The sequence below is a fragment of the Alligator mississippiensis genome, chromosome 16 (assembly GCF_030867095.1).
Source record: "Alligator mississippiensis isolate rAllMis1 chromosome 16, rAllMis1, whole genome shotgun sequence".
Classification (NCBI taxonomy): Eukaryota; Metazoa; Chordata; order Crocodylia; family Alligatoridae; genus Alligator; species Alligator mississippiensis.
This window is the reverse complement of record NC_081839.1, coordinates 20,572,179-20,592,514: the sequence shown is the minus strand read 5'-3', so window position 1 is coordinate 20,592,514 and position 20,336 is coordinate 20,572,179. Positions and strand designations below refer to the sequence as shown.

At 51.3% G+C, this 20,336-nt stretch overlaps 1 protein-coding gene across 8 annotated transcripts in view; it reads left to right on the top strand.

Annotated features, from left to right (window-relative positions):
• The first annotated feature begins 2,069 nt into the window (after nt 1-2,069).
• ROBO3 (roundabout guidance receptor 3) overlaps nt 2,070-20,336 on the top strand; it is a 283,680-nt gene continuing 265,413 nt past the window's right edge. For all 8 annotated transcript variants that reach the window (XM_019490162.2, XM_019490161.2, XM_019490165.2 and 5 more), the window contains exon 1: nt 2,070-2,289. In XM_019490162.2, coding sequence (XP_019345707.2) covers nt 2,142-2,289 — 148 coding nt within the window. In that variant the 5' untranslated portion in view covers nt 2,070-2,141. The remainder of the gene's footprint in view (nt 2,290-20,336) is intronic.

The following is a 20,336-nucleotide window of genomic DNA, read 5'->3' as shown; positions in this document are numbered from 1 at the left end:
TGGGGGGTAGCTGACTGTTCCCAGCATGAGGCATTGCAAAACAGCCAGAAGTGGGAATGAAGCAAGATAGGGTGGAGGAGCAAGCTCAACATGGAGGACATGCTGCTTGAACCTGCTATGGCTGGACAGTGACAGCCAGTGATGAGGCTCAAGGGGAGGATGGGGAAAAGGAATGGTTTGTTTTGGTGACAGTCTTTTGAATGGACCACAGAGGAAGGAGCCAGTGTCTGCTGTACTACTACTTCTCCTGTCTCTACACCACATTTGACCATTTACGCGTGCTTGTGCTCATTTACTGTACTTTGCAAGATCTGTCATTGTACATGTGCATTTGAGCAGTAGGCATTGCAGCAGATGTTGCGTAGTCTGAGGCTCTGTGCTGCAGTCACAGGTGGTTGAACCAGTGGCATAGCCCTGCTTTTCATTAGTTCCTTGGAACATCTGATAGGTGGTTGAGACATTGTTACCTTTGCCATGGTTTGTTAGGTGGTAAGGATTCAGCCACTGGAACATCCATTTTTTTGCTGTCAGGTATTTTCTTCCTCCTCTTTTTCCACATCCATAGTTGTGTCTCCTTGGGTGTGGCATCAAGAGGTTGAGTGCTGGTGAGGAAGCTCCTGCATGACTTCAGATGTTTGTGTGCTGTGGGACACTCATACAGCAGGTGTCTCACATCTTCAGTTTGCCTCAGTTGTTCTGTCCTACCAGCCACTGCTCTTCCGGACTTCAGTCTGTTCCCTGGTAGGCTGGTAGGCTTCAGACATCCGGTGATGTGCTGGCAGCTATCATTCAGAATGGGGTCAAGGCATTCTGATCAAGGTGCATGTATGAATCTCTCCCATACAGGGCATGTATCCTCGGCAGAGGAGAAACTCAGAGCTAGAACAGTGGTTTGGATGGTTGAGGCACTAGCTCCCCGTTTTGAGTTGGTGAGCTTATATAATGTTGTTATGAGTGCTCACCTTTGCTTTTGGGCTGCTGTACTGATCCACCCTGAGATACTGCAAGAGCTTGGATGTACCAGGAGACTTTTTTCCATCAAGGCTGGTGATGAGGCATTCTCACAGTCACTGCCGATGAGGCTGTGAGAAACCCCACTGCCGTTGAGGCAATCAGGCATTTGACAGTGACTAGGATCCAGTGGAATCACTCGCACTAGCACATTTTCCTACTGCCTTTCTTTCCTTCCTTCCTTCTGCAGCATTATTGAATTCTCAGAACTCAGGGGCCTACGTGGCACACACGCCTCACGACGGTCACAATACAAATGGCCTGATTGTTGCCTGGTTCTGATTTTAGCCTGCAAAAGGACTGTTCTCTTGCTGGTCCTTGTCATGAGCAGGTGTTTAAGTTCCAGCACACAGGTATTGGTGATCAGCTGAAGTGCTCTATTAATGGCTGCTGCGACTGTATCCGCAGGTAGCTGTCTGGCTCCAGCCGTGTCTATGCATGGCTTTATGGCTGTGACCATGCCCACGGTGGGTGTAGGTGTCAGAGGGCAATGCAATGCTGTGTGTTATTTTCTCGATGCCAATGTGGGAGTGCAAAGCAGCAGGTGCCGAAGAAGATAAGTTTAGGGTGTTTCAGAGCTGTCACTGAATTGGGGGAGGGCAGCGGCCAGTGGCAGAGGTGACTGCAATGTGCCCTGGTGCCACAACTCACACCTTGCCTGGCCTCCCCGCTGCGCAGACGAAGGTCCTGGGGCTCAGGCACATGAAGCAGGGCAGTGTCCTCATGCGGGGACGCCGGGACCACGTTGCTGTGGCTGGACCCGGGCTGGGGACGCCCGTGGCGGCGCCCGCAGGAGGAGCTCGGGGGCACCGCGGCCATCCCGGCACTGCGGGGCTCGAGACCCCTCCGGGGCGGGCGAGCGCGCGGTGCGCAGGCAGCGCTGCGGGGCTCCCCCCTCCCGGCCGGGCCGGGTTATTCATCGGATAATTAAACATTTATTGGAGCTGGCACCTGCCTTCCTGCCCGCCTCCCGCGGGAGCGCCGCGCTGCGCCGCGCCGGGCCGGGCCGGGAGGAGGGACGGGGCGGCGCCGCCGGCAGACGCGCTGGAGCAGGCAGAGCGCGGGCGGCGCGGCGCGGAGCGGAGCGGACTGCGGCCGCCCTCCCTCCCCGTGCCGCCGCCGCCATCGCCATGCTGCGCTACCTGCTCAAGACCCTGCTGCAGATGAACCTGTTCGCCGACTCCATCGCGGCCGAGGGCTCCAACTCCTCCGACCTGCTGCTCGGCCTCAACTCCACGCTGGCAGCGCTCGACCTGGGCTCGCTGCCCGGCTTCAACGGTAGGCGGGCCGCCCGCGCTGCCCCGGGTCGCTGGCGCCGGGGCGGGGCGGTGCGGGGCGGCCGAGCCCCCCGCCTCGGGCAGTGCCCGCGGGTCCCGACGGCGGAGTCCGGCCGGCCCAGGCTTGCAGCCCCGGGTAGTTTCGCAGCCTCGGGGCCACTTGCGGCGCGACTTGGTGCCCGCTACCTGCCCCGGGAAGCGCGGGCTCCGCTCCGGCGTGCCCGGCCATGGCAGGACTGCTCCCCGCGGCCGCGGACGGGGCTCCTCTCCCAGGCGGGGCAGGGACGGGCCGGGGGCGGGAAGAGCCGGCCGGGCCAGGACCCGCGGCTGCGGTGACCAGGGCTACGTCTGCGAGCGCGGCCCCTGAGCCCTCAGACCCACAGCAAGTGCCACCCCTGGCACCTGTGCTCTCCTCTCCCGCGAGTTGTCTCACCCCATTGTTTTAAAGACAAAGTGGAAGTCGTGCGGTGCCAGGCCTGCTCCGGAGCCCGCCCCGCATCCCTCCGCATAGTGGCAGGCTTTGGACCATCCCAGTAGGGCTCCAAGGAGCAGCTAAGGTCTTCTGGGTCACCCGTGTTTCTACCCCTCCTCTCCTGCCATGGTCAGTGTCTTGCTCTGCTGCCTTCTAGACCTGAGCCAGGCTGGATTCTGCAAGTCTTGTTCACAACGAGCCCCCAGGAGTTTGGTGCCAAGCCCCCCTCCCTCTTCCTCTTCCCCCTTGGTGCATCCTCTGTAGACCCCGTGCTCCCCGTGACCCCGAAGGTTGGAGGGAGCCTGGGAAATGCTTTGAGCTTCCTAGAAGCTCTTTCAGGTCACCAGGTCCTGGCTGTGAACTCCAAAGGGTCCGTGCCCAGCCCTGTGGTGACACCATGGGGCACTCTCACTTTGAAAGTGACACCTAGTGCTGAAATGCTGCACTCACAACTGCAGATTCCACCTCTGCCAGGGTTTTATTCATTGACTGGAATGAATTAAGCTTGGGAGGGGTTGAGGGATGTATCACTCCCTTATCACAAGCTGACAGTTTGCATTGGTGCTTCTCACAAGGGAAGGCAGAAGGGCCCAGCTTGTGAATCATGAAAGTACCAAGGAGGAAATACCACCTGAGTGTTATTAACAGTTATGTCAGTTGTGTCACACTAGGTTAAGACAGGGCCGGACACGTAGATCTGACAGACCAGCAAGAATTTCCATGTATGTTGGTCTGTGTCATTTTAAACATGACTTCTGAGCTACAGCAGGGGAGAGATCCACAGAAGAGGAGATAGCCCCAACGCCCACAAATCCTTAGGAGGAAAAAGGTACTGAGGAGCCTTGTGTAAGTGCAGCAAAAAGAGCAGCTGAATGTCCAGGAGCAGTTCCTCTCTGTTACACATAGCCTCCTTCACTGCGCAGGCTGCTCCGTGAAAGTGCTTAGTACGTAGGGAGTGGCCACACGTCGTCTGCCCGTCCCCAGTTCCTGCTGTGTGTACTGCTGGTCCGGTCCCAGTGTTGGCTCTCAGTATTGTAGTCCAGGCAGCACATTCTGCACACATTGGTGTTATGCTCAATTCCACATCTTGCCACAAAACTGGTGTTCGGATCCTGAGTATTTAATTTCTCTCTAAAAAAAAGGGCAGTTAAGATCAAATCAGCAAACATTGCCTATTATGACATACCCTGATTTATGCCATCTTGGGGTTGGGATGTGGGACCTGATAATGAAGAAAACCTTACATAATGGGAACCAGGTTAAAGTAATGCAGTGTTTTCCCCCTGGATCTGCATGCAGCCTGATTGTAGATCTAAGACGTGAGAGCAGCCACGTTCATTTCTATGCAGTGTAAAGGCTGAAGCTGTGCGATAATGATGTTGACATTTATGTTGTCAAAAGTAGTAACACCCAACCACTGGACTAATCCCAGGATCCCAACCTGCCACCCAGACCTCTCCAGGGGCTTTCTTCCCAGCTGACAGCCCTGCAGCTTCTGCAGGACAGGTTTGTGTTAATACAAGTCCCTCATCTTCATTTCAAAGAAGTGGGTGTGTTAGCATGATGTGATTTAGCATAATGAGGCTTTGCTGGACATCTCTGTGAGATGATGCCTGAACCTCAGTGTAAACAGGCAGAGCTATGTTGGTAATTGATTTTTCTGTTCAGTGGGGAAATAATAACGTACAATGAAATATTTAATTCAATTTTAAAGCATTTTCCTTTTACTCTTTAATCTTCCTTTTACTCTTCAATCTTCTAAAATTCAAATTAGCTAAATTTTGTCTCAAATCTTCATTCCTACATGACCATACAAAACACATCTTTTCAACATATTTGAAACAAAATGTTTTGACTCTTCCAAAGAAAATCCCATTTTTTTGGCTGAAAAAATTGCCTAACTTGATGAGTTGTTTAATGTGTTCTCTAGCTGCATTTTCCAGCAAATAAATCTCTGTCTAAGCAAATCATCCACCTCTAACAACAGTAGAACTTGTAGTACAATCTTGCTTGGTTTGTTGCTCTAGTTGTACCATATTTAGAAAATCATATATGCTCAATATGATCAGTATAATTGCAGTTGTTTTGTCTGAGATTTGCGTCCCTGTGGGTGAATCTACATGTGAAATGAATGCAAAGCAATATACTCCGGCACAGTCCATGCCGGACTTTATTGCTCTCAGGTGCAGTATTTACATGTGTGCCTGGGACCACAGCACACTGAGCCAGGGCAGAGTAGGGGTGGGGCTTGGGGTGGGGATGGTGGAGTCAGAGGCCAGTCAGCTGGGTGACTTTGGTGTTATGGTTTATTGTGGTGGACTTTTAAAAACAGGTCTGATATTTGTGGCAAGGGAGGCCCCCGTGCCACAGACAGCCAGTGCGCAGGCTGCAGTAGGAGGCTCAGCCACATGGAATGGCTGGAGAGGTGGATTCTCACCCAGCACAGAGGCACCTTCCTCCCCACTTCTTCAGGTACTTTGCTCCAGATTGCTCATGGTGGGAGCAGTCACTGGCTTCCTGCAGTTGATCCAACTCAGCTGTGCTGCCAAGCCCCTGTGGCCATACTGCCTGTATAAAAGCAGTGGGAAGCAGCTCATGGTCTAGCCCCGGAGGCTGGGGCAGGGACTGGGCCAGCCTGTGGCTGCTAGGTAGCCTGTCTATGGTACTCTCCATGAGCATCTGCCTCACTTGGGAAAGTACCCATGCCATAGGAAGGGCACCCTACAGTCCTGTGGGTTTGTAATGGGTCAGTGTGCTCATCTGGGGAAGCATTTCTCTATCAGGACACTTAAACTTTACTTTTCCAAATCCTATATTCAAGAATTTCCCAGGAGGGGGAGCTGGCAGAATGCAGGTACGCCTTGGAGGAAAGGGAGATGGGTGCAATTGTCTGTGGGATGCACTCCACCATTTCCTACCAGTTCTGGGTCTTTGCGTGATGATTTCCCTGCATACTCACACATTCATTATGATGCGGGAAAAACCATTACCCTGCATAAGGATCCTGCTGATGGGACACAGAGCCCAACTCTCTACTGGCACAAATCAGCATTATATGCTTGACATCACTGAATTTAAGCTTGCTTTTAGTTTTAGCTGCCTATAGCAGGTGGACGAGTAGCTCTGAGGTGGGAGGTTGTAAAGAAGTTTAACTAGGGCCTGATGCAAGTTTTGCTGGCTGGCAGCATTTGTGTCCCCATGTCTGTCATTGTTACTCATCTGGAGTTTAATAATAAATAAAGCATCTGCTTGCTGAAGACTTTGCTTTCCTTCTCCTGGGCCTGGCTCAGCATCAGCAAGGAAAGGGTTACCCCCCCCCCCCCCATGTAGTTAATGACTCACTCATGCTCCATTAATCTGCAGGAGGGCAGATGCAGAGCAGTGTCAGTGCACACAGTGGGGCTGCAAGGAGCAGCATCTGCAGTATAGGAGCTGCTCAGGTGGGAGTTGGACAAACAGGGCTGGCAGTACATAGGACCTGGGGAAGGATATTGCTATATAATGTTTGGAGGACAGTACAATGGGAATTAGGCAGAGAACCAGCTCAGTAAGGAAGAGCATAAGAAGAAAGTGAGGGACTGGAAGAGCTTGGGTTGCGGGTCAGGGTTCAGAGGTCTGACAAAGCTCTGTGTGTGAAGTCCTGGGCTAAGATAGCAGGGGGTTGTGGGTTGGTTCTGTGGGGCACTAGCAGATCTGCAGGGCAGTCCAGAGTGGAATAGCAGGGCCGGGGGTAGAGGAAGGGTGTTGCAGAGCAGCACTGTGTGTAGCAGCCGAGTTGTGCAAGGAGCCAGAAGGTACTGGTGCAGCCTTTGCCCACACAGCATCTACATCTCTGTCAGCTCAGCTTAGAAATGTGATTTGCAAAGGGTGCTTGTTCACAGACCTGCTCTCTGAATTCTCTCTCACGGGTGAGGAGTGAGTTAGTCTCCATTAAAACCCACTTAGCATGACTTTAACTCACACATTCCTAATAGCATTAACAGGCAATTTATTAGCAACTGCTCAATAGGTGCCTTGTGAGGAATGATAGAGTTGCATGAAATTTTGCCAAGTGTTTTGTTTGAAGCTGTTTCCATGTGTTTCAAGTTTGAAACAGCGAAATCGAAACAAAACAAAAAGCATTGAAATGAATGAGGGCACTCGAAACATTTAGAAAGTTTTGAGTTTCAAAGCAGTCCACTGGTGGGAGGTAAGGGAGAGCCAGGGCTGCGCTCCCTGCCGGGTTGAGCCACATGGGACTACTGAGCAGCTTGGAGCACAGCCCTGGTTCTCCTTGCCTCCCCCCGCTGAGCTGTGCTCTGTGGGGCAGGTGGAGCCGCACTCAGCATCCGGGAGATTGGTGCTGCCGCTGGCCCCAGGCAGCAGGAGCAGCCTCTTGTCATCCAGCAGGCAGATCAGGAGCCTGCCTGCACCCCCAGGAGGGCTGGTGGGTCTATGCCGGACTCTTCCTGGGGCTGCAGGAAGGCCCCTGATCTGCCTGCCGGGTGACAGGAGGCTGCTCCTGCTGCCTGGGGCCAGCGGCAGCACCAATCTCCCAGATGCTGAGTGCGAGCTGTGCTCAGTGCTGGTCCCAGGTGGCAGGAGCAGCCTCCTATGATCTGGCAGGCAGATCAGGGGCCCGTACCCCCGGGAGGAGTCCGGCACAGCCCCTCCAGCCCTCCCGGGCTGATCTGCCTGTTTGATGATAGGAGGCAGCTGCTGCTGGCTGGGACCAGTGCTGGGTGTAGCCTGCACCCAGCACTGGGAAGACTGGTGTTGCCGCCGGCCCCATGAGGCAGCAGCAGCCTCCTGTCATCCAGCAGGCAGATTGGGGGCCTTCCTGCACCCCCGGGAGTGCTGCGGGGCTCCGCCAGACTCCTCCTGGGGGTGCAGGCCCCCGATTTGCCTGCCAGATAATAGGAGGCTGCTCCTGCTCCCCGGCTCCTGTTTGTCAATAACTTGAGATGCGGGTTCCCAGAAACCTCTGCACCTATCTCCTTGAAACTTGGCAGGCTCCATGCCCTCATAAGGGACTACCATCCCTGCAAGTTTCATCTGAATCAGGCCAGACATGACAAATTGTAGGCAGTTTCATGCTTCCCCATTATAGCTTATGGGCAAAATGTCAAAACAGTGAAACAGTTTTGACGGAACGGAACAGAACTGTGCTTTCGAAACTAAATGAAACTCGAAACGAGACACTGTTGTGTTGCACAGAAGTCGAAGCAGAATGGTGCTGTTTTGCACAGCCCTAAGGAATGACTCTTGTAAGGAAGTCGCACATTTTAATAACAGGAACATCTCACCTTGCTGCCATCACAAATCAGCGTACTGAATAAACTCTGTCTAGGAATTGGTTCACTGAACCTGAACTTTAGCTGTCTCATGAGTTGAAGCAAGGCAGAGGTCTCACAATTCACAAAGCTCAGTGTTTGAAGGTTAAATCTGTGCTTGAAGAGCTGGTATGCCAAGACCTGCTTGGGTTAGGGATGAAGGCTTTTGATTCCTCAGAGCTGGGACAGCATGGCCGAGTACAACCTTTATGCCCAGCTCCACAGGTCTCAAGACAGAAGCTACAAACAGCTCATCAAAATTCAGAATTTCTGGTGCATGGGAACTGTTAACATTATGAACTTTGCTTTCATTCATTGTCACAATGAAAACAAATATTAATGAAATCCCCCACAAAATGGGGGAATATTCCAACATTTTAGAATGTTTTTGCCTTCACATTATGAAATGTCATTTAGCATGTTACTTTCTGAGGGTATTATTGCAATATTTGTTATGTGTTGGTTATTTCATGATGTCAGTTTTATACTATTTCTCTGTAATGCAAATGAGATATGTTTCAAATTTCAATAAGTACTAGTTAGCACGTTTTTATTGATTTTATAGACAAATGAAAAACTAAATAATAGACTATTTAAAGTATCATGTCATGTTATAGCAAGTCATTTATAGTGATGCATAATGTCACAGTAATTTAATATTTTGACATGCTGTAAAAATAATATAAAAATTCTAAACAGAAATTTTGGAATCTTTCTAAATGAAAAGAATTCAAAGCAGTAAAGTTACCAGGAATACTGTCAATCAGTGCTACTTCACAAAATATTAGGTTAATCAAGACAGGTTTGTCTGTCAAAAATGTGTTGTGACCAAATGCTTTGACTAAGATTAGTTACAGGCTCATTTGAGAATCCCTCTGGATGAAGGGAAGAAAATTGGGGCCGGGGCTTCCCTTCTTCTTGCCTTTAATTCCTATTTCCCTGTGAATGGGGGCACTCACAGGGTACAGCCCCAGAATCCTGACTCCCAGGCCAGTGCTCAGGTCACTGAGGTATGCCAGCTCCACTAAAGGGACCAGCTTCTAAATGGTTAAGCCTTCTAGACAGCCTTGAAAACTAGGACTTAGCCAACCTGGTCCCAGATCTTAGCCCAGTATAATGGTCAGCATGCAGCTTCATGGTGGCTTAGAAACAGACATTGTTGGGGGCTGGCATTGTCCTAGCAGGTTTAATCCTGCTCTGTCACCAGTTGATTGTGAAGGCAAGACCCTCAATTCTGTGCCTCTATTCCCCAGAGCTCCTGGAGGTTAATCAGGAGGTGCCCTAATAAGTCTGTACACATGGTAGGAGAGGCAGCCGTCTTAGGTTTCCCAGCACCTGGTGACACCCACACCTTTACTCATCTTTAAAGTTAAGTGGTGACATCAGATACCAGCACAGAGTGGTGCCCAGCATGGGGACTCCCTCCCACCCCCGCAAATAAATCCTGCCTGCTCCTATAACTCAATAGGGAGAACATGCCCCTGTATCTTTATGGAGGAATCTGCCCCTTTAGCTCTAGAAAGGGACCTTCCCCAGAGGTAGAAAGGACTGTTCCTATAGAGGAGACTCTGCCCTGTAGCTCTGTCACTGTCTAGGGGAAAACCTGCCTCTATGGCTCTAGCTCTTCTAAGTCCCTTGTTGTTGATGCTCCTGCATCAGGTCTGTGTCTGTTTGGGCTGCTGGGGGCCCAGAGCTTATGAGAAAGCACCTAGGTCAGTAAGAAGGAGTTCATGTTGCCTGCCTGTCCCATGGTCCTCTACTCGCCTAAGCGGGAAGTACGGCCTTTCAGGGGGTGCACCAGTGCTCTCAGGGGGTGCATGTGCACTCCCTACGTGTTGCCCGCCACTGACCCTTTTTATACTAAACATTTGTTATATGTGAGGTAAATTTACTTTTATGCGACCGGTGTGGTGGAAGCCTGCAGTCAGCTGCTTTGTGCACTGCATTGTGGGAGTGACATGCACCAAAATATAGTCTCCTGTGTCGATCTGTGCTCCTTGCTCTGTGACATGTGTTTCTGCAGTTGCCATCCCCATTATGGTAATGTTCACTACCACCCTGTGCTTGTGTGTACTGTCTGCTGTTGGTGAGTACCAAAATTGTCTTGTAAAAGTGGTAGAAATGGGTCTGGGGGTCAGTACAGTCGAGGTCTTGGAACGTATCCCTATTTGTTACATTGTAAAGTGGGTTCCCTTTATGCAAATTTAAGTTATGCTCCATTTTCCAGGAACACATGTACAGCATCAAACAAGGGAAACTTGTACCTGTAAATACAGGTAGTAGATGTCCCGTGCAGTAGTGCACAGATGGACAACTGACCTGGAGCAAATTGCTCCTGGCCAGCCCAGGTAGTAGGGGGTGGGAGAACTGTCCCCTCCTCAGGGCCAATTGGAGTCAGGGCTGGATCATGGTCCTGTGCCTTGGTAGCTGCCTGCTGGGCCCTGGCTCCGAGATTGGAGCTGGGGCTGGGACATTGTCCCCTACCCCGGCAGCTGCCTACTGCTAGGGCAGGGGACAAAGTCCCAGCTTCCACTCTGATCTTGGAGCAGGGCTTGGACAAAAGGCAGCTGCCTGGGGCAGAGGTGTGGGGTGGGAGGCAGCTGTCCCAGAGGTAGGAGGCAGCTGCCCACCCCCCAGAGCCTAGGCCTGACTCCAGGGCTCCCTGCCAGCCAGAGGCTGGCACCCAAGGGAGCCTAGAGCCATACGGCAGCAGAGCAGGGCAGGAGTAGCCCTGCACTGAGCTGTTCCCATTGGGAGCAAATTTGCTCCTGACAGGTGCACATGTAAACTCTCTCATAGGGACCACTTACTGCACAGTATTTTACTGCGCAGTAAGCTTTCAGTACATTAATAGCACATGTAGACACACCCCTTTTAAGATCAAATTTGTTCCTAATCGGACCAAATCAGGATCAGTGTGCAGTCTGGTGATACTGGTTTACATTCATTCTTTGTGCAAGCTGGCCCCACATCCTGACCTCAGCTGAGAGGACCACAAGCTTGTGCTGCTGAGGACAGACTCTGAGAAGGGCTTCTCACATGGGGGCTTGTCAGCACACACAAATTGAGATGTAGGCAGCGTTGCTCGCTACACATGCTGCAGTGTTTGTGGGCATGCAGTGGCTCCCACGGACACTAACAGCACACTGTACGGTACACATGTATCCCAGCATATTTGATAGCATCTGCAAATCTTCTGGGAAACTTTGGCTATGCATTGTGGTGTGCCTGCTCATCTGATAGGGAATCATGAGCAATTGGAGTCAGGTGCCTAGAGTGCTCTCTGCTTCCAGATGTAGCTTATCTCCCTGTCATACCATTTCCAAACTGTGCCATGCAAACACCAGTGAGTTTCAGAGAAGTAGTGCTCCTGCCCGTGGTTGGGACGAGACATGCAAACTCCTGGGTGAGTCTCCAGTGAGGCCCAGCTAAGCTAGAGGGCTCTGGGACAGCCAGACCAGCTGTTGGCAATGGATCATCCTAGTATAGAGGGAGGCACTGCTGTGATGTGTGCAGCAAGCAGCTTTGTAAGAAGTGCTGGAGATCACTGGGTGCCCACCCTTTCATCCAGCTCTCGGGGCCCTGAGGTTTAGCTCATGCCGGCAGCGCTGGGACATAGAGACCCTGTCACTGCCAGCGCCAGAACCCAGTGCTCAATCCACAGCAAGTGCTGATGGCCCAAAGGCAGCCTGGGCCTCCACTCACCTGTTTCTGGGGTTCTGCTGGTGGTGCAGGGCTGGCTTATTTGGAGAACAGGGAGTAGCTCTGTTGCTGCCTCGGCTCCAGTCAGAAATGGGTTGGAAATGGAACATTTGGACTTAGCTTTGAAATCCATCCAAGCCTGGGGCTGACAGGAGTGTAAGTCCATCACTGGCCTGGCTGCCCTCAGCTAGCCCTGGGGAAGACTAGACCAGAGAGCTTTGAGACCAGGCTGCAGACCAGTATCCATTTTAACCTCCTTTTTGGAGCATTGCTTTTCTTTGCCTACATACCAGGTTTCTTTCTTTCCTGATTGAGGAAAAGTAATTTAGAAATTTTGAGTGGAAAGAAAATTCATCCCTCTCCTCTCCCCTCTTCCCTTCTACACCAGGACACTCATTATCTTTGTGTGAGCGGTCTGGTCACCTGGGGAGAGCCAGGTGAGACATGGCCTGGTTCTCTGCAGGGCAGGGAGCCCTGCTGTGCTCTAGGGGTCTGATGCACCATTAGCATCAATTAGGGCTGCCACCCACCTGCGTCCCTCTCCAGTACTGAGCAGCAGAGGAACAGAGCCCAGCCAGCACCCAGGAGGAAATTGCTCACCGTAGAGTGCCATCAGCAAACAGCTGAGGCCAGGGGACGTGGGCTGACCCCACACCTTGGCCTGATGCAGATCAGTTGGAGTTCTGGGATCAATAAACCCTTCACCTTAACTTTAGGGCTAACCAGCTGATCCCAGACCCACAGAGCAGCACTGGCTCTTTTGCATCCTCTAGGTGCTCTGCGCAGCAAAGACCCAAGCCTTCAAGTGAATAGCTATTCAGAGGAATAAATGGCCAATCTCAGGCTTATGGGCTTTCTGCAGACCCTGCTGTTGCCCTGGGTACATGGAGCTGAAAAGGTATAGAGCAACATCAAAGTAACATCATGCCCCACATGGCATCACTACTGCAACCCAGATGCCTCCTTTTAGACATAGGACCCAACACCTCTCACCATGATGGAGTGACTTCTCCTTGGAGCAGGTTTCCCACAACCCAACCAACATTGTGGGACACCAAGATAGAACCAAATCCGCTTCTTGTTCAAACAAAGAACCCAGCTTGTTACATGAAAAAGGGCTTGCAGGGCTCTCAGGCAGGCAGAGTGGCTACCTGCCCCTTGCTGGCTCAGTACTGGGCCCTTCTGAGAGGGGTCACCTGCTTCTTGCTCCTGAGGGGAATGTGTCTCACATCCCACAGCATGCAGGATCCTTTCTGTCCTTTCATGACCCTCCCCAGAGGGACCACCCAGAGGCTGGGTGCTGGGGCACATCAGGCACTACAGGCAGCTCAGAAGCAGTGCTGAGGGGACCCGTCCCTGTCTCTTTGGCCCTTGGGTGTTTGCAGGGTTTGCCTCAGCATGGCCTAGCCATCAGTGACGTCTTGGCTCAGTGCTGGCCTAGTGAGTGACATGTCAAGGGGGTGGTTCCTACTGTGCTGTGGGGAAGTGGGTCTACTGGGAAATGTTAGGAGTAAGGTGGCCATCATAGATGTTAGGAGTAGGGTGGCCATCATTGTCCTCTGTCCTCTATTGATATGAAGCCAGATGCCTTTATGTCCTCTAGTTTTCTCTTGAAGAGAAAAACAGAGGGCATAAAGGCATCGGGTTTTGTATTAATAGAAGACCGAGGACAGAGTAACAGAAAACTAGAATGTCCTCAATGATGGCCACCCTAGAGGAGAGGTGGCAGGGTTGAGGAAGAGGGAATGAGTGAGGACTTGGGGGGTGGGGGGGTGCCACATCCCAGGAGAACTCACTCCCTGGTAAAGCCCTGGTAAAGGTGGGATAACATGGCCACCCCACTGCTGTTAGCCTCCCTGCTCTTCATACCCTGTCTTGTACAGCCACAGCAAGCATTGTACAGAGCCACATGTACACCCCATGGGTTGTAGTTAGCCCCTGGCTGCAGCAGCTCCAAGGCAAACAGCTAGCTCCCCATGTCACACAGAGCCAGAGTTGTTCTCACTGGCTTCCTTCCCAATGGTCTGAATTGGGCCTGCTTCCTGGTTTTTCACATTTCTTACTTTTTTCAATCATTTTTCATTCACACTTCTGCTCCACTGCCTGCTGGGGTATCCTGGCCCCAAGCTGCTTGGCTCTAAGCCCAGGAGTGAAAAAGCATGTTTTTTCACACAAACCAGCAAGTTCAGACAATGTTGATAATCTTTGGCAAGAACTAGCATTCCCGAAGGGCCAGCTTGCACCCTCCCCCCTTAATATGTACTTGAAAGATTGAACCTGACTCTGCACTACCATCCTTTGTCCTGATGACTAGCCCCATTTCTGCACTGGAATGTCTTCTTGCTAGCATCCTGCCATTTCCCTGAGTCCCCAGTGCTTGACAATGGAAAAAAAAAATACTGTTTCCAGTTGTGGCTGCAATATGTGTGTGAATGGTCCTTGTTGGGCTAGTGGCGGCCCCATGCTTTCCCCTGCTCTGGGCAGGGGGTTTACTGTCCTTGGCACACTGCTGCAGAGCTGGAAAAGTGTGCAGAAGCGAGCGGGTAGTGTGGTCTGGGATCACTTTGAGTTGGCAGATGATCCTACATACACTATCTGCCTGCACTGCCAAGCTAAAACCAGCCAGGGCAAGGAAACAAAACGTATGAGCACCACGGCCAGCACCACAGGGATGCTGATGCATCTCTGCAGGCACCACCCCAATGCCCTTGCTCCTCCTCAGACTGACACCAATGGGAGCATGCCCAAAAAGAAGTCCCCCTCTAGCTCCAAAGCCCCTGTCCCCAAGAAGCAGAGGTGGGCCACCCTAGAACAGTGGAGGAAAGGAGGACAGAAAGGGGGGCACAATGTAAGGGTGAACAAGATCACCCAGAGCACTGGGGAGGTGCTTGCTCCATAGATGAGTGGCCAGGGTTCAGGCAGTTCATGGCGCTCATGGCCCCATCAAACTACTTGGTGCCCTGATGGAGATATGTATTGTGAAGCTATCTCCATACAGGAGATATTGTTGGCAGGTTTTACATGTCATGGCATGGTCTGGATCCCTTTGGTGTCTCTTGGGCTGTAGGAAGTTGCCTTCTGGTGATGAGGTGTTAGTGAGGTTCAGTGTTCGGTTGAATTTACAACCCACTTTGCACAGATGAGCCTAAGAACTGCACTTCATCAACCTCCTAGGTACAGAAAGTCATGGGCTTAATGTAGACATTGGAATTCTGACACACTACAACCTGCCGGACATCTGACTCCCCAGGTACCTCTCTACTTTTACCTGCTATATCCCCCTTTCCCCCCACCGCAGCTTGTCCCTCACCCCCTGACGCCTCCATTTCCATTTTCACTGACTAGATTTCTTGCCTGCATTGCATGCCAGGCCAGCTTCTGGCTTCTTTACTATTCCTTCCATCCAGGAAGAGCGCACATACCAACTACAGGTGCTTCCTCAGCCTGACAAAGGGTTTTTCAACCCGAAAGCTTGCTAAGATATACTTCTCCAACTATTCAGTTGGTTTACTAAAAAAGCTGTGGGATATTGTCCAGGACTGGATTAATTGTGGGCTCTAGGCCAGGGGTGAGATTCCTTCCTAGGCTGGTGTGTGTATATGAGAGAGAACACTCAGAGCTGAAAGAATGGGGCTGCAGGCCAGGAGTGAGATGCATCATCCCTGGGTCCCAGGAACTTCTGCAAGACCCTTCAGCAAGGTTTGTCCACTGTCCTACCTCCCACCTAAGCTTTCCATATAAGTTTATCATCCCTATCACAGGACCCAAATGGATTCTTAGCTGTATACAGCCTTTGAACCTGGGAATTCCCATGTTTGGCAAAATCAGGTTTGTGTTTGAATGTTTAGAGAAGACATTGTGTCGCCTTCCTGCACCGACCCTTTTGGATTTGGCCATTATAGGCACATCAGAAGTATTTTGTCACCCCCAGTACATATTGGAGCATTATAGTGGGACAGAAAAGACTGACACCCCAGCATTTTGATAAGTTCTCCTTCCTGCTTTGGGTTCCCTGTTCATAGAGGTGTCACATCTCAGCAGTCATAGCCATCAGGTCACAGAAGAAGGGGCACAGGTCAGGACTGATAAGGTCTCAGCAGAGCTGAGTGTATGTGAAAATCCAGGGCAGGCGAGGGCTGGCCAGGACTCAGAGATGGTAGCAGAGCTGTGTGTGGGCCAGGGCGCGATAGCAGGGGTTGTATGTTGTGCTTAATGAGTATTGACAGAGCTAAGAAGGAAACACTCCTTGTTTCCTGTGCGTGGTGACTTTGCATCTCATGTGGTACCTACAGCTGTGTTTCATACTCATTTTGTACATGTGTAAATGCCCACAACAAAGGCAGCAGGAGAGAGGCAGTCTCCATGAAGTGTTTCTGTATGTTCTGGTGGGCACCACCATTTCTTTCACTGACTCTGGCTGGGCTTTGCCCATTCATCCCAATTCTGGACCTTGCTAATATTCATGTAATTTTCTACCCAGGAAGTGCCATGTAGGAATGGGAGGCCTGGGGCATGGGAGGGGTCAGGGTGTGAAGTGCAGGTCTCCTTTCCCTTGTTTTCTTCACAGCGTACCTCAAGGCTGTTTCCCTCCAACTGTCAGGGAAAAGGCTGCTGCTTCCAGGCTTCCCTAAGGTCTAGGCAGGGTAAATGGCTGGTCCCTCTTGCCCTGCTGGGCTGGGGGTTGGCGCTGGCATTGACAGTGCAGAAAACCAGGAATGTCACTACATTGCAGACAGGAGACAGCTTTCTCTCCCCACAAACTCCTGTGTAACAGCCCTGCAGGGCCCGTGTGTGCATGTATACAGGAAGCAGGGCCCATAGAGAGCACACCATTGACAGAACTAGCACCTGGGCACCTGCCATCTGGTCCAGTGCCCTGCTTTTTCCCACTGAGAGGTGCTGGCCCCAGCCTGGCCTGGCAGTAGAGTGGCCTGCCTAGCCATAGCTGTAAGTTGAGGTGCCCAGCTTAGATCAGGACAGTGGTTGCTACTAATGAGAACACATGTGAGTGCATGGATGGGGCTTTCAACCTGCCCTACCAACCTCACCTCAGCAAGCCCAGCCCATATGTAAAAGGGAGCTTCTCCCAACCTCTGTCCCGCTTTAGTGATGAAGTGTGACAGGAGTCAGGGAAAAGCAGCATGGGACATCAGGGCAATGTGGGGACATGGCAGCTGGCTGGGGTGCAAGGGTCTGGAGGCATGTCCCATGCTGTAACAGCTGAGTTCTGCTCTCAAGGTAAGGGGCAGGGAGGGGCAGGTTACTTGGCCAGAATGGAAAGAGCACAGGACTTTCTCCCATGCAGCCAGGACTTCAGTAGCCTGCTCTGCCCTGATGCTGACCTCAGGTTTAAGCTGACCCACACAGGGCCTGGCCTTGCAAGTATGGCCCAGAACAAGTGCTGCTCATTCTTACTGTTCTGAGATCCCCAGCCACCAGTCTGGGACACAGCCTGTATGTGGTGCCCAGGCTGGCTGGAGTGAGTGCCATGTGCCGCACAATCCTGGATCAGCTGGGGGCACTGCGTGGAGTGTGGATTCTGGAATGGGTGCTGTGTGCGCCACAGTCCAGCTAGGATGAGTGCCATGTCACAATAGTCTCCACTTTGGCCTGTCCAGGACCTGCTGTATACGTGGTGCCCACCACAGTGGGAATGAACAGCACATAGCACTCATTCCAGCTGTTCTGGGATCCACACCCTGTTCAGTGCCCACCCCAGCTGGTCTGGGATCTATGCTGCACTTGGTGCCTGCAGCACCACATGTAGTGTGGGTCCCAGACTGGCTGGAGTGTACACTGTGTGTGATGCAGATCCCAGAGCAACCAGAACAGATGCCACATGCAATGGAACAGATAGGAGAGGAAGGTGGAGGAAGCGGGGGGGGGATTCCATGGGCCTGATCTGGGCCAGGGATGAGTCCCTCATCAGGCCCTTCAGGCTATATGAGGATGAGTTTGACAGCAATACCTTAGCCTGCCAGTTATGTAGATCAATGGTGACATCCACTGGCCACTTCAGGTAATTATGAGGATTCATGCAGAGAGAAGGCAGTGCTGGGATACTATGCTAACTACAACAGAATCTGCTTCTGTGTTTGAGAACATGCCTGCTGTGTACCTTAGGCTCTGCACTAAGTAGGCCAGGGACAGTGCTCTCCTGGACATGGGAGACCCAGGTTCAAGCTACTATTCTGCCTGACTGGAAGGACTTGAAGCCAGGTCCTCTCCCTCTAATGAAGTACTGTTGGGTGTTCTCATGTGACTGTCTCCATTTTTCCTGTTGAAGCTGTTCACATTGCACAGCTGATGGATTACTAAGCAATCAGTGGTGGAAGAACTTGAATCTGACTCTCCCACAACACAGGTGAGTGCTCTGATCTCTGAGCTATTAGACAAAGGGAGGCACTTAGGTTGGCTTTCTGTTTCTTGCAGATCACCTATGAGGCCATTTTTGGCACTTGCAAGCAGGCAGAAATTCTGTTACTGCCCACGTAGCTGCATGCAGGTGTGACAACATAGGGACTAGGCTATGCACTGGCAGTGTCAGTGCCTGACTACGTCCAAGGACCGAGTCTTGTGAGACTCCACTGCCCACATCTTTCCAGGTCGATACCAACCCATCCACCGCCACTCTCTGGGTGCAACCCATAAGCCAATTTGCCATCCACCTGACCGTGTAATCATCTAAGTCACAGTCACTGTGGGTTTCCTCTTTGGGCTTCTGCTTCTCTGTATTATGTAGGCAGGATTTCCCAGCTGCATGTGGGATGCATCGTGTGCTACCTTGCAAGCTAGTAGTTTAGGCTTGTCATGGCACCGTGCAGAAGACAGTTTTCTCCCTTCACCCCAGGAACTGTGTGCTGCTGGTGAATGATGCAAGTTATTTGCTCTGTCACCTGAGCAGCTTTTGAGGCATTGCTGCTGATTGAAGGTGGTACTCACAAACCTGGGGAAGGGTCCCAATTTGCCAGCAGGTCCCATCTCATTGGTAGGGAAGGCTGGGCAGCACTCCACACTGGAGTGATTAGTGTGGGCACTGCTCATCTTCCACTCCAAGGTTAAGATACTGTATGGCTGGGCCAGCACCTCATCCCAAACAGGTCCAGCTCCCTCTGAAAGGTTTCAGGATAGCAGTAAAGGCCTGACAGATGCTGGTTAGAAAGGCTGCAGTTTGAGCATCCCCCAGAAGAGGGTGTCAAAGGCTCACCATGGGATTTCTCATTGATGGACTAAGGAGAGAAGCATTTGTCACTTAGCATAACTTTACATTCAAATAAGATTTCTGGTGAATTCTTACTCCCCAGGGACCTGGCCACATACTCTGGTAATGAGACAGGAGGCAGAACCTGCTCCACAGGGTCAGAGCAGCAGAAAGGCAATGTCTTCTGACACTAGGATGCTACTCCTGGGAACAAAAGCTACTATTTGTTAGCAAGTTGCTTTGCTTTGGCCCCTGTCTTCCCCCAGTTGCTGCTCAGCGGGAGAAAATTTGCCCTGTGCCACAGGCCAAAGCAAGGTCCAGACCAAACCCTGCTTCATTCCAAGTGCTGCAGAGATTTCAGCAGGGAGTTTGCAGCTGGCAATGTGCAGGGGAGCATGAATTTAAAGCAAATTTTGCAGGGTATTCATGGACAGTAGATTTCAGACACATGGCTCTCGGTACCTGCTACAGAAGTCTGGAGTGAAGCGGCTTATTGCCTGAGGGGAAGGAACAGCTTGTACAGCTTGTACCAAGCTAGAAAATCCAAATACAGTAGACCATGGGTGCTTCACAACTTGCTTCATTTATAGTGGGCTGCTGAATTAAAGATGAGCTGCTCAGTTGTTTGTTATGACTTTTACTTAAAGGACATTGCTTCTCCAATCAGCTGGAGCTCACCAGCTGCCTGCACAGCTGTTTGCTGGCTCTTTATACCTCCAGCTAGTTCACAAACCCTCATCTTTGAAGGGGCTAAGGAACCCAATCATGTTCTGTACTCCTGCATGGAGCTGGCTCCACTAGCCATTTGCTCATTACTCAGCCTTTAAATGTTGTCAGTTGTCTGCAAGCCAGATTTATCTGTGATCCATGTCTGTAATTGCCCATTACAGTTGTGGGAATGAGCAAATTGGATTAACCAGCAATTTAACACCATGACTTTTCACTGTTCACTATTCCTCATGTGTGACTGGTCATCTCTGTCACATGCTGCTGTTGGTGCCTAAATGGACATCATAAACTCTGAAAACTCAAATCTCTCTTGAGAACAAATTTAGTTCACTCATGGACAAAATTTGTTTTCTTGACTCAACAAAGTTTTACTATGAGCCTCAAATCTGAACACACACACCCACAGCATCATCCCTCCGAGGAAAGTGCTGTGATAGGAATCTCCACGACCAGAACAGAACCGAGGGGCTGAGCCAGTCACATTGATCCTAATTCTCTAACTGCTAACTGCTTCTTGCACTGTTCAGCCGGCTCCCAGCCATCTGCTCAAGAGCAAGCTGCAGACCAGAAATTATCAACTGAAATGATAGGGGTGAATCACTAACTAATGAAGACATATGAGAAAGTCACAA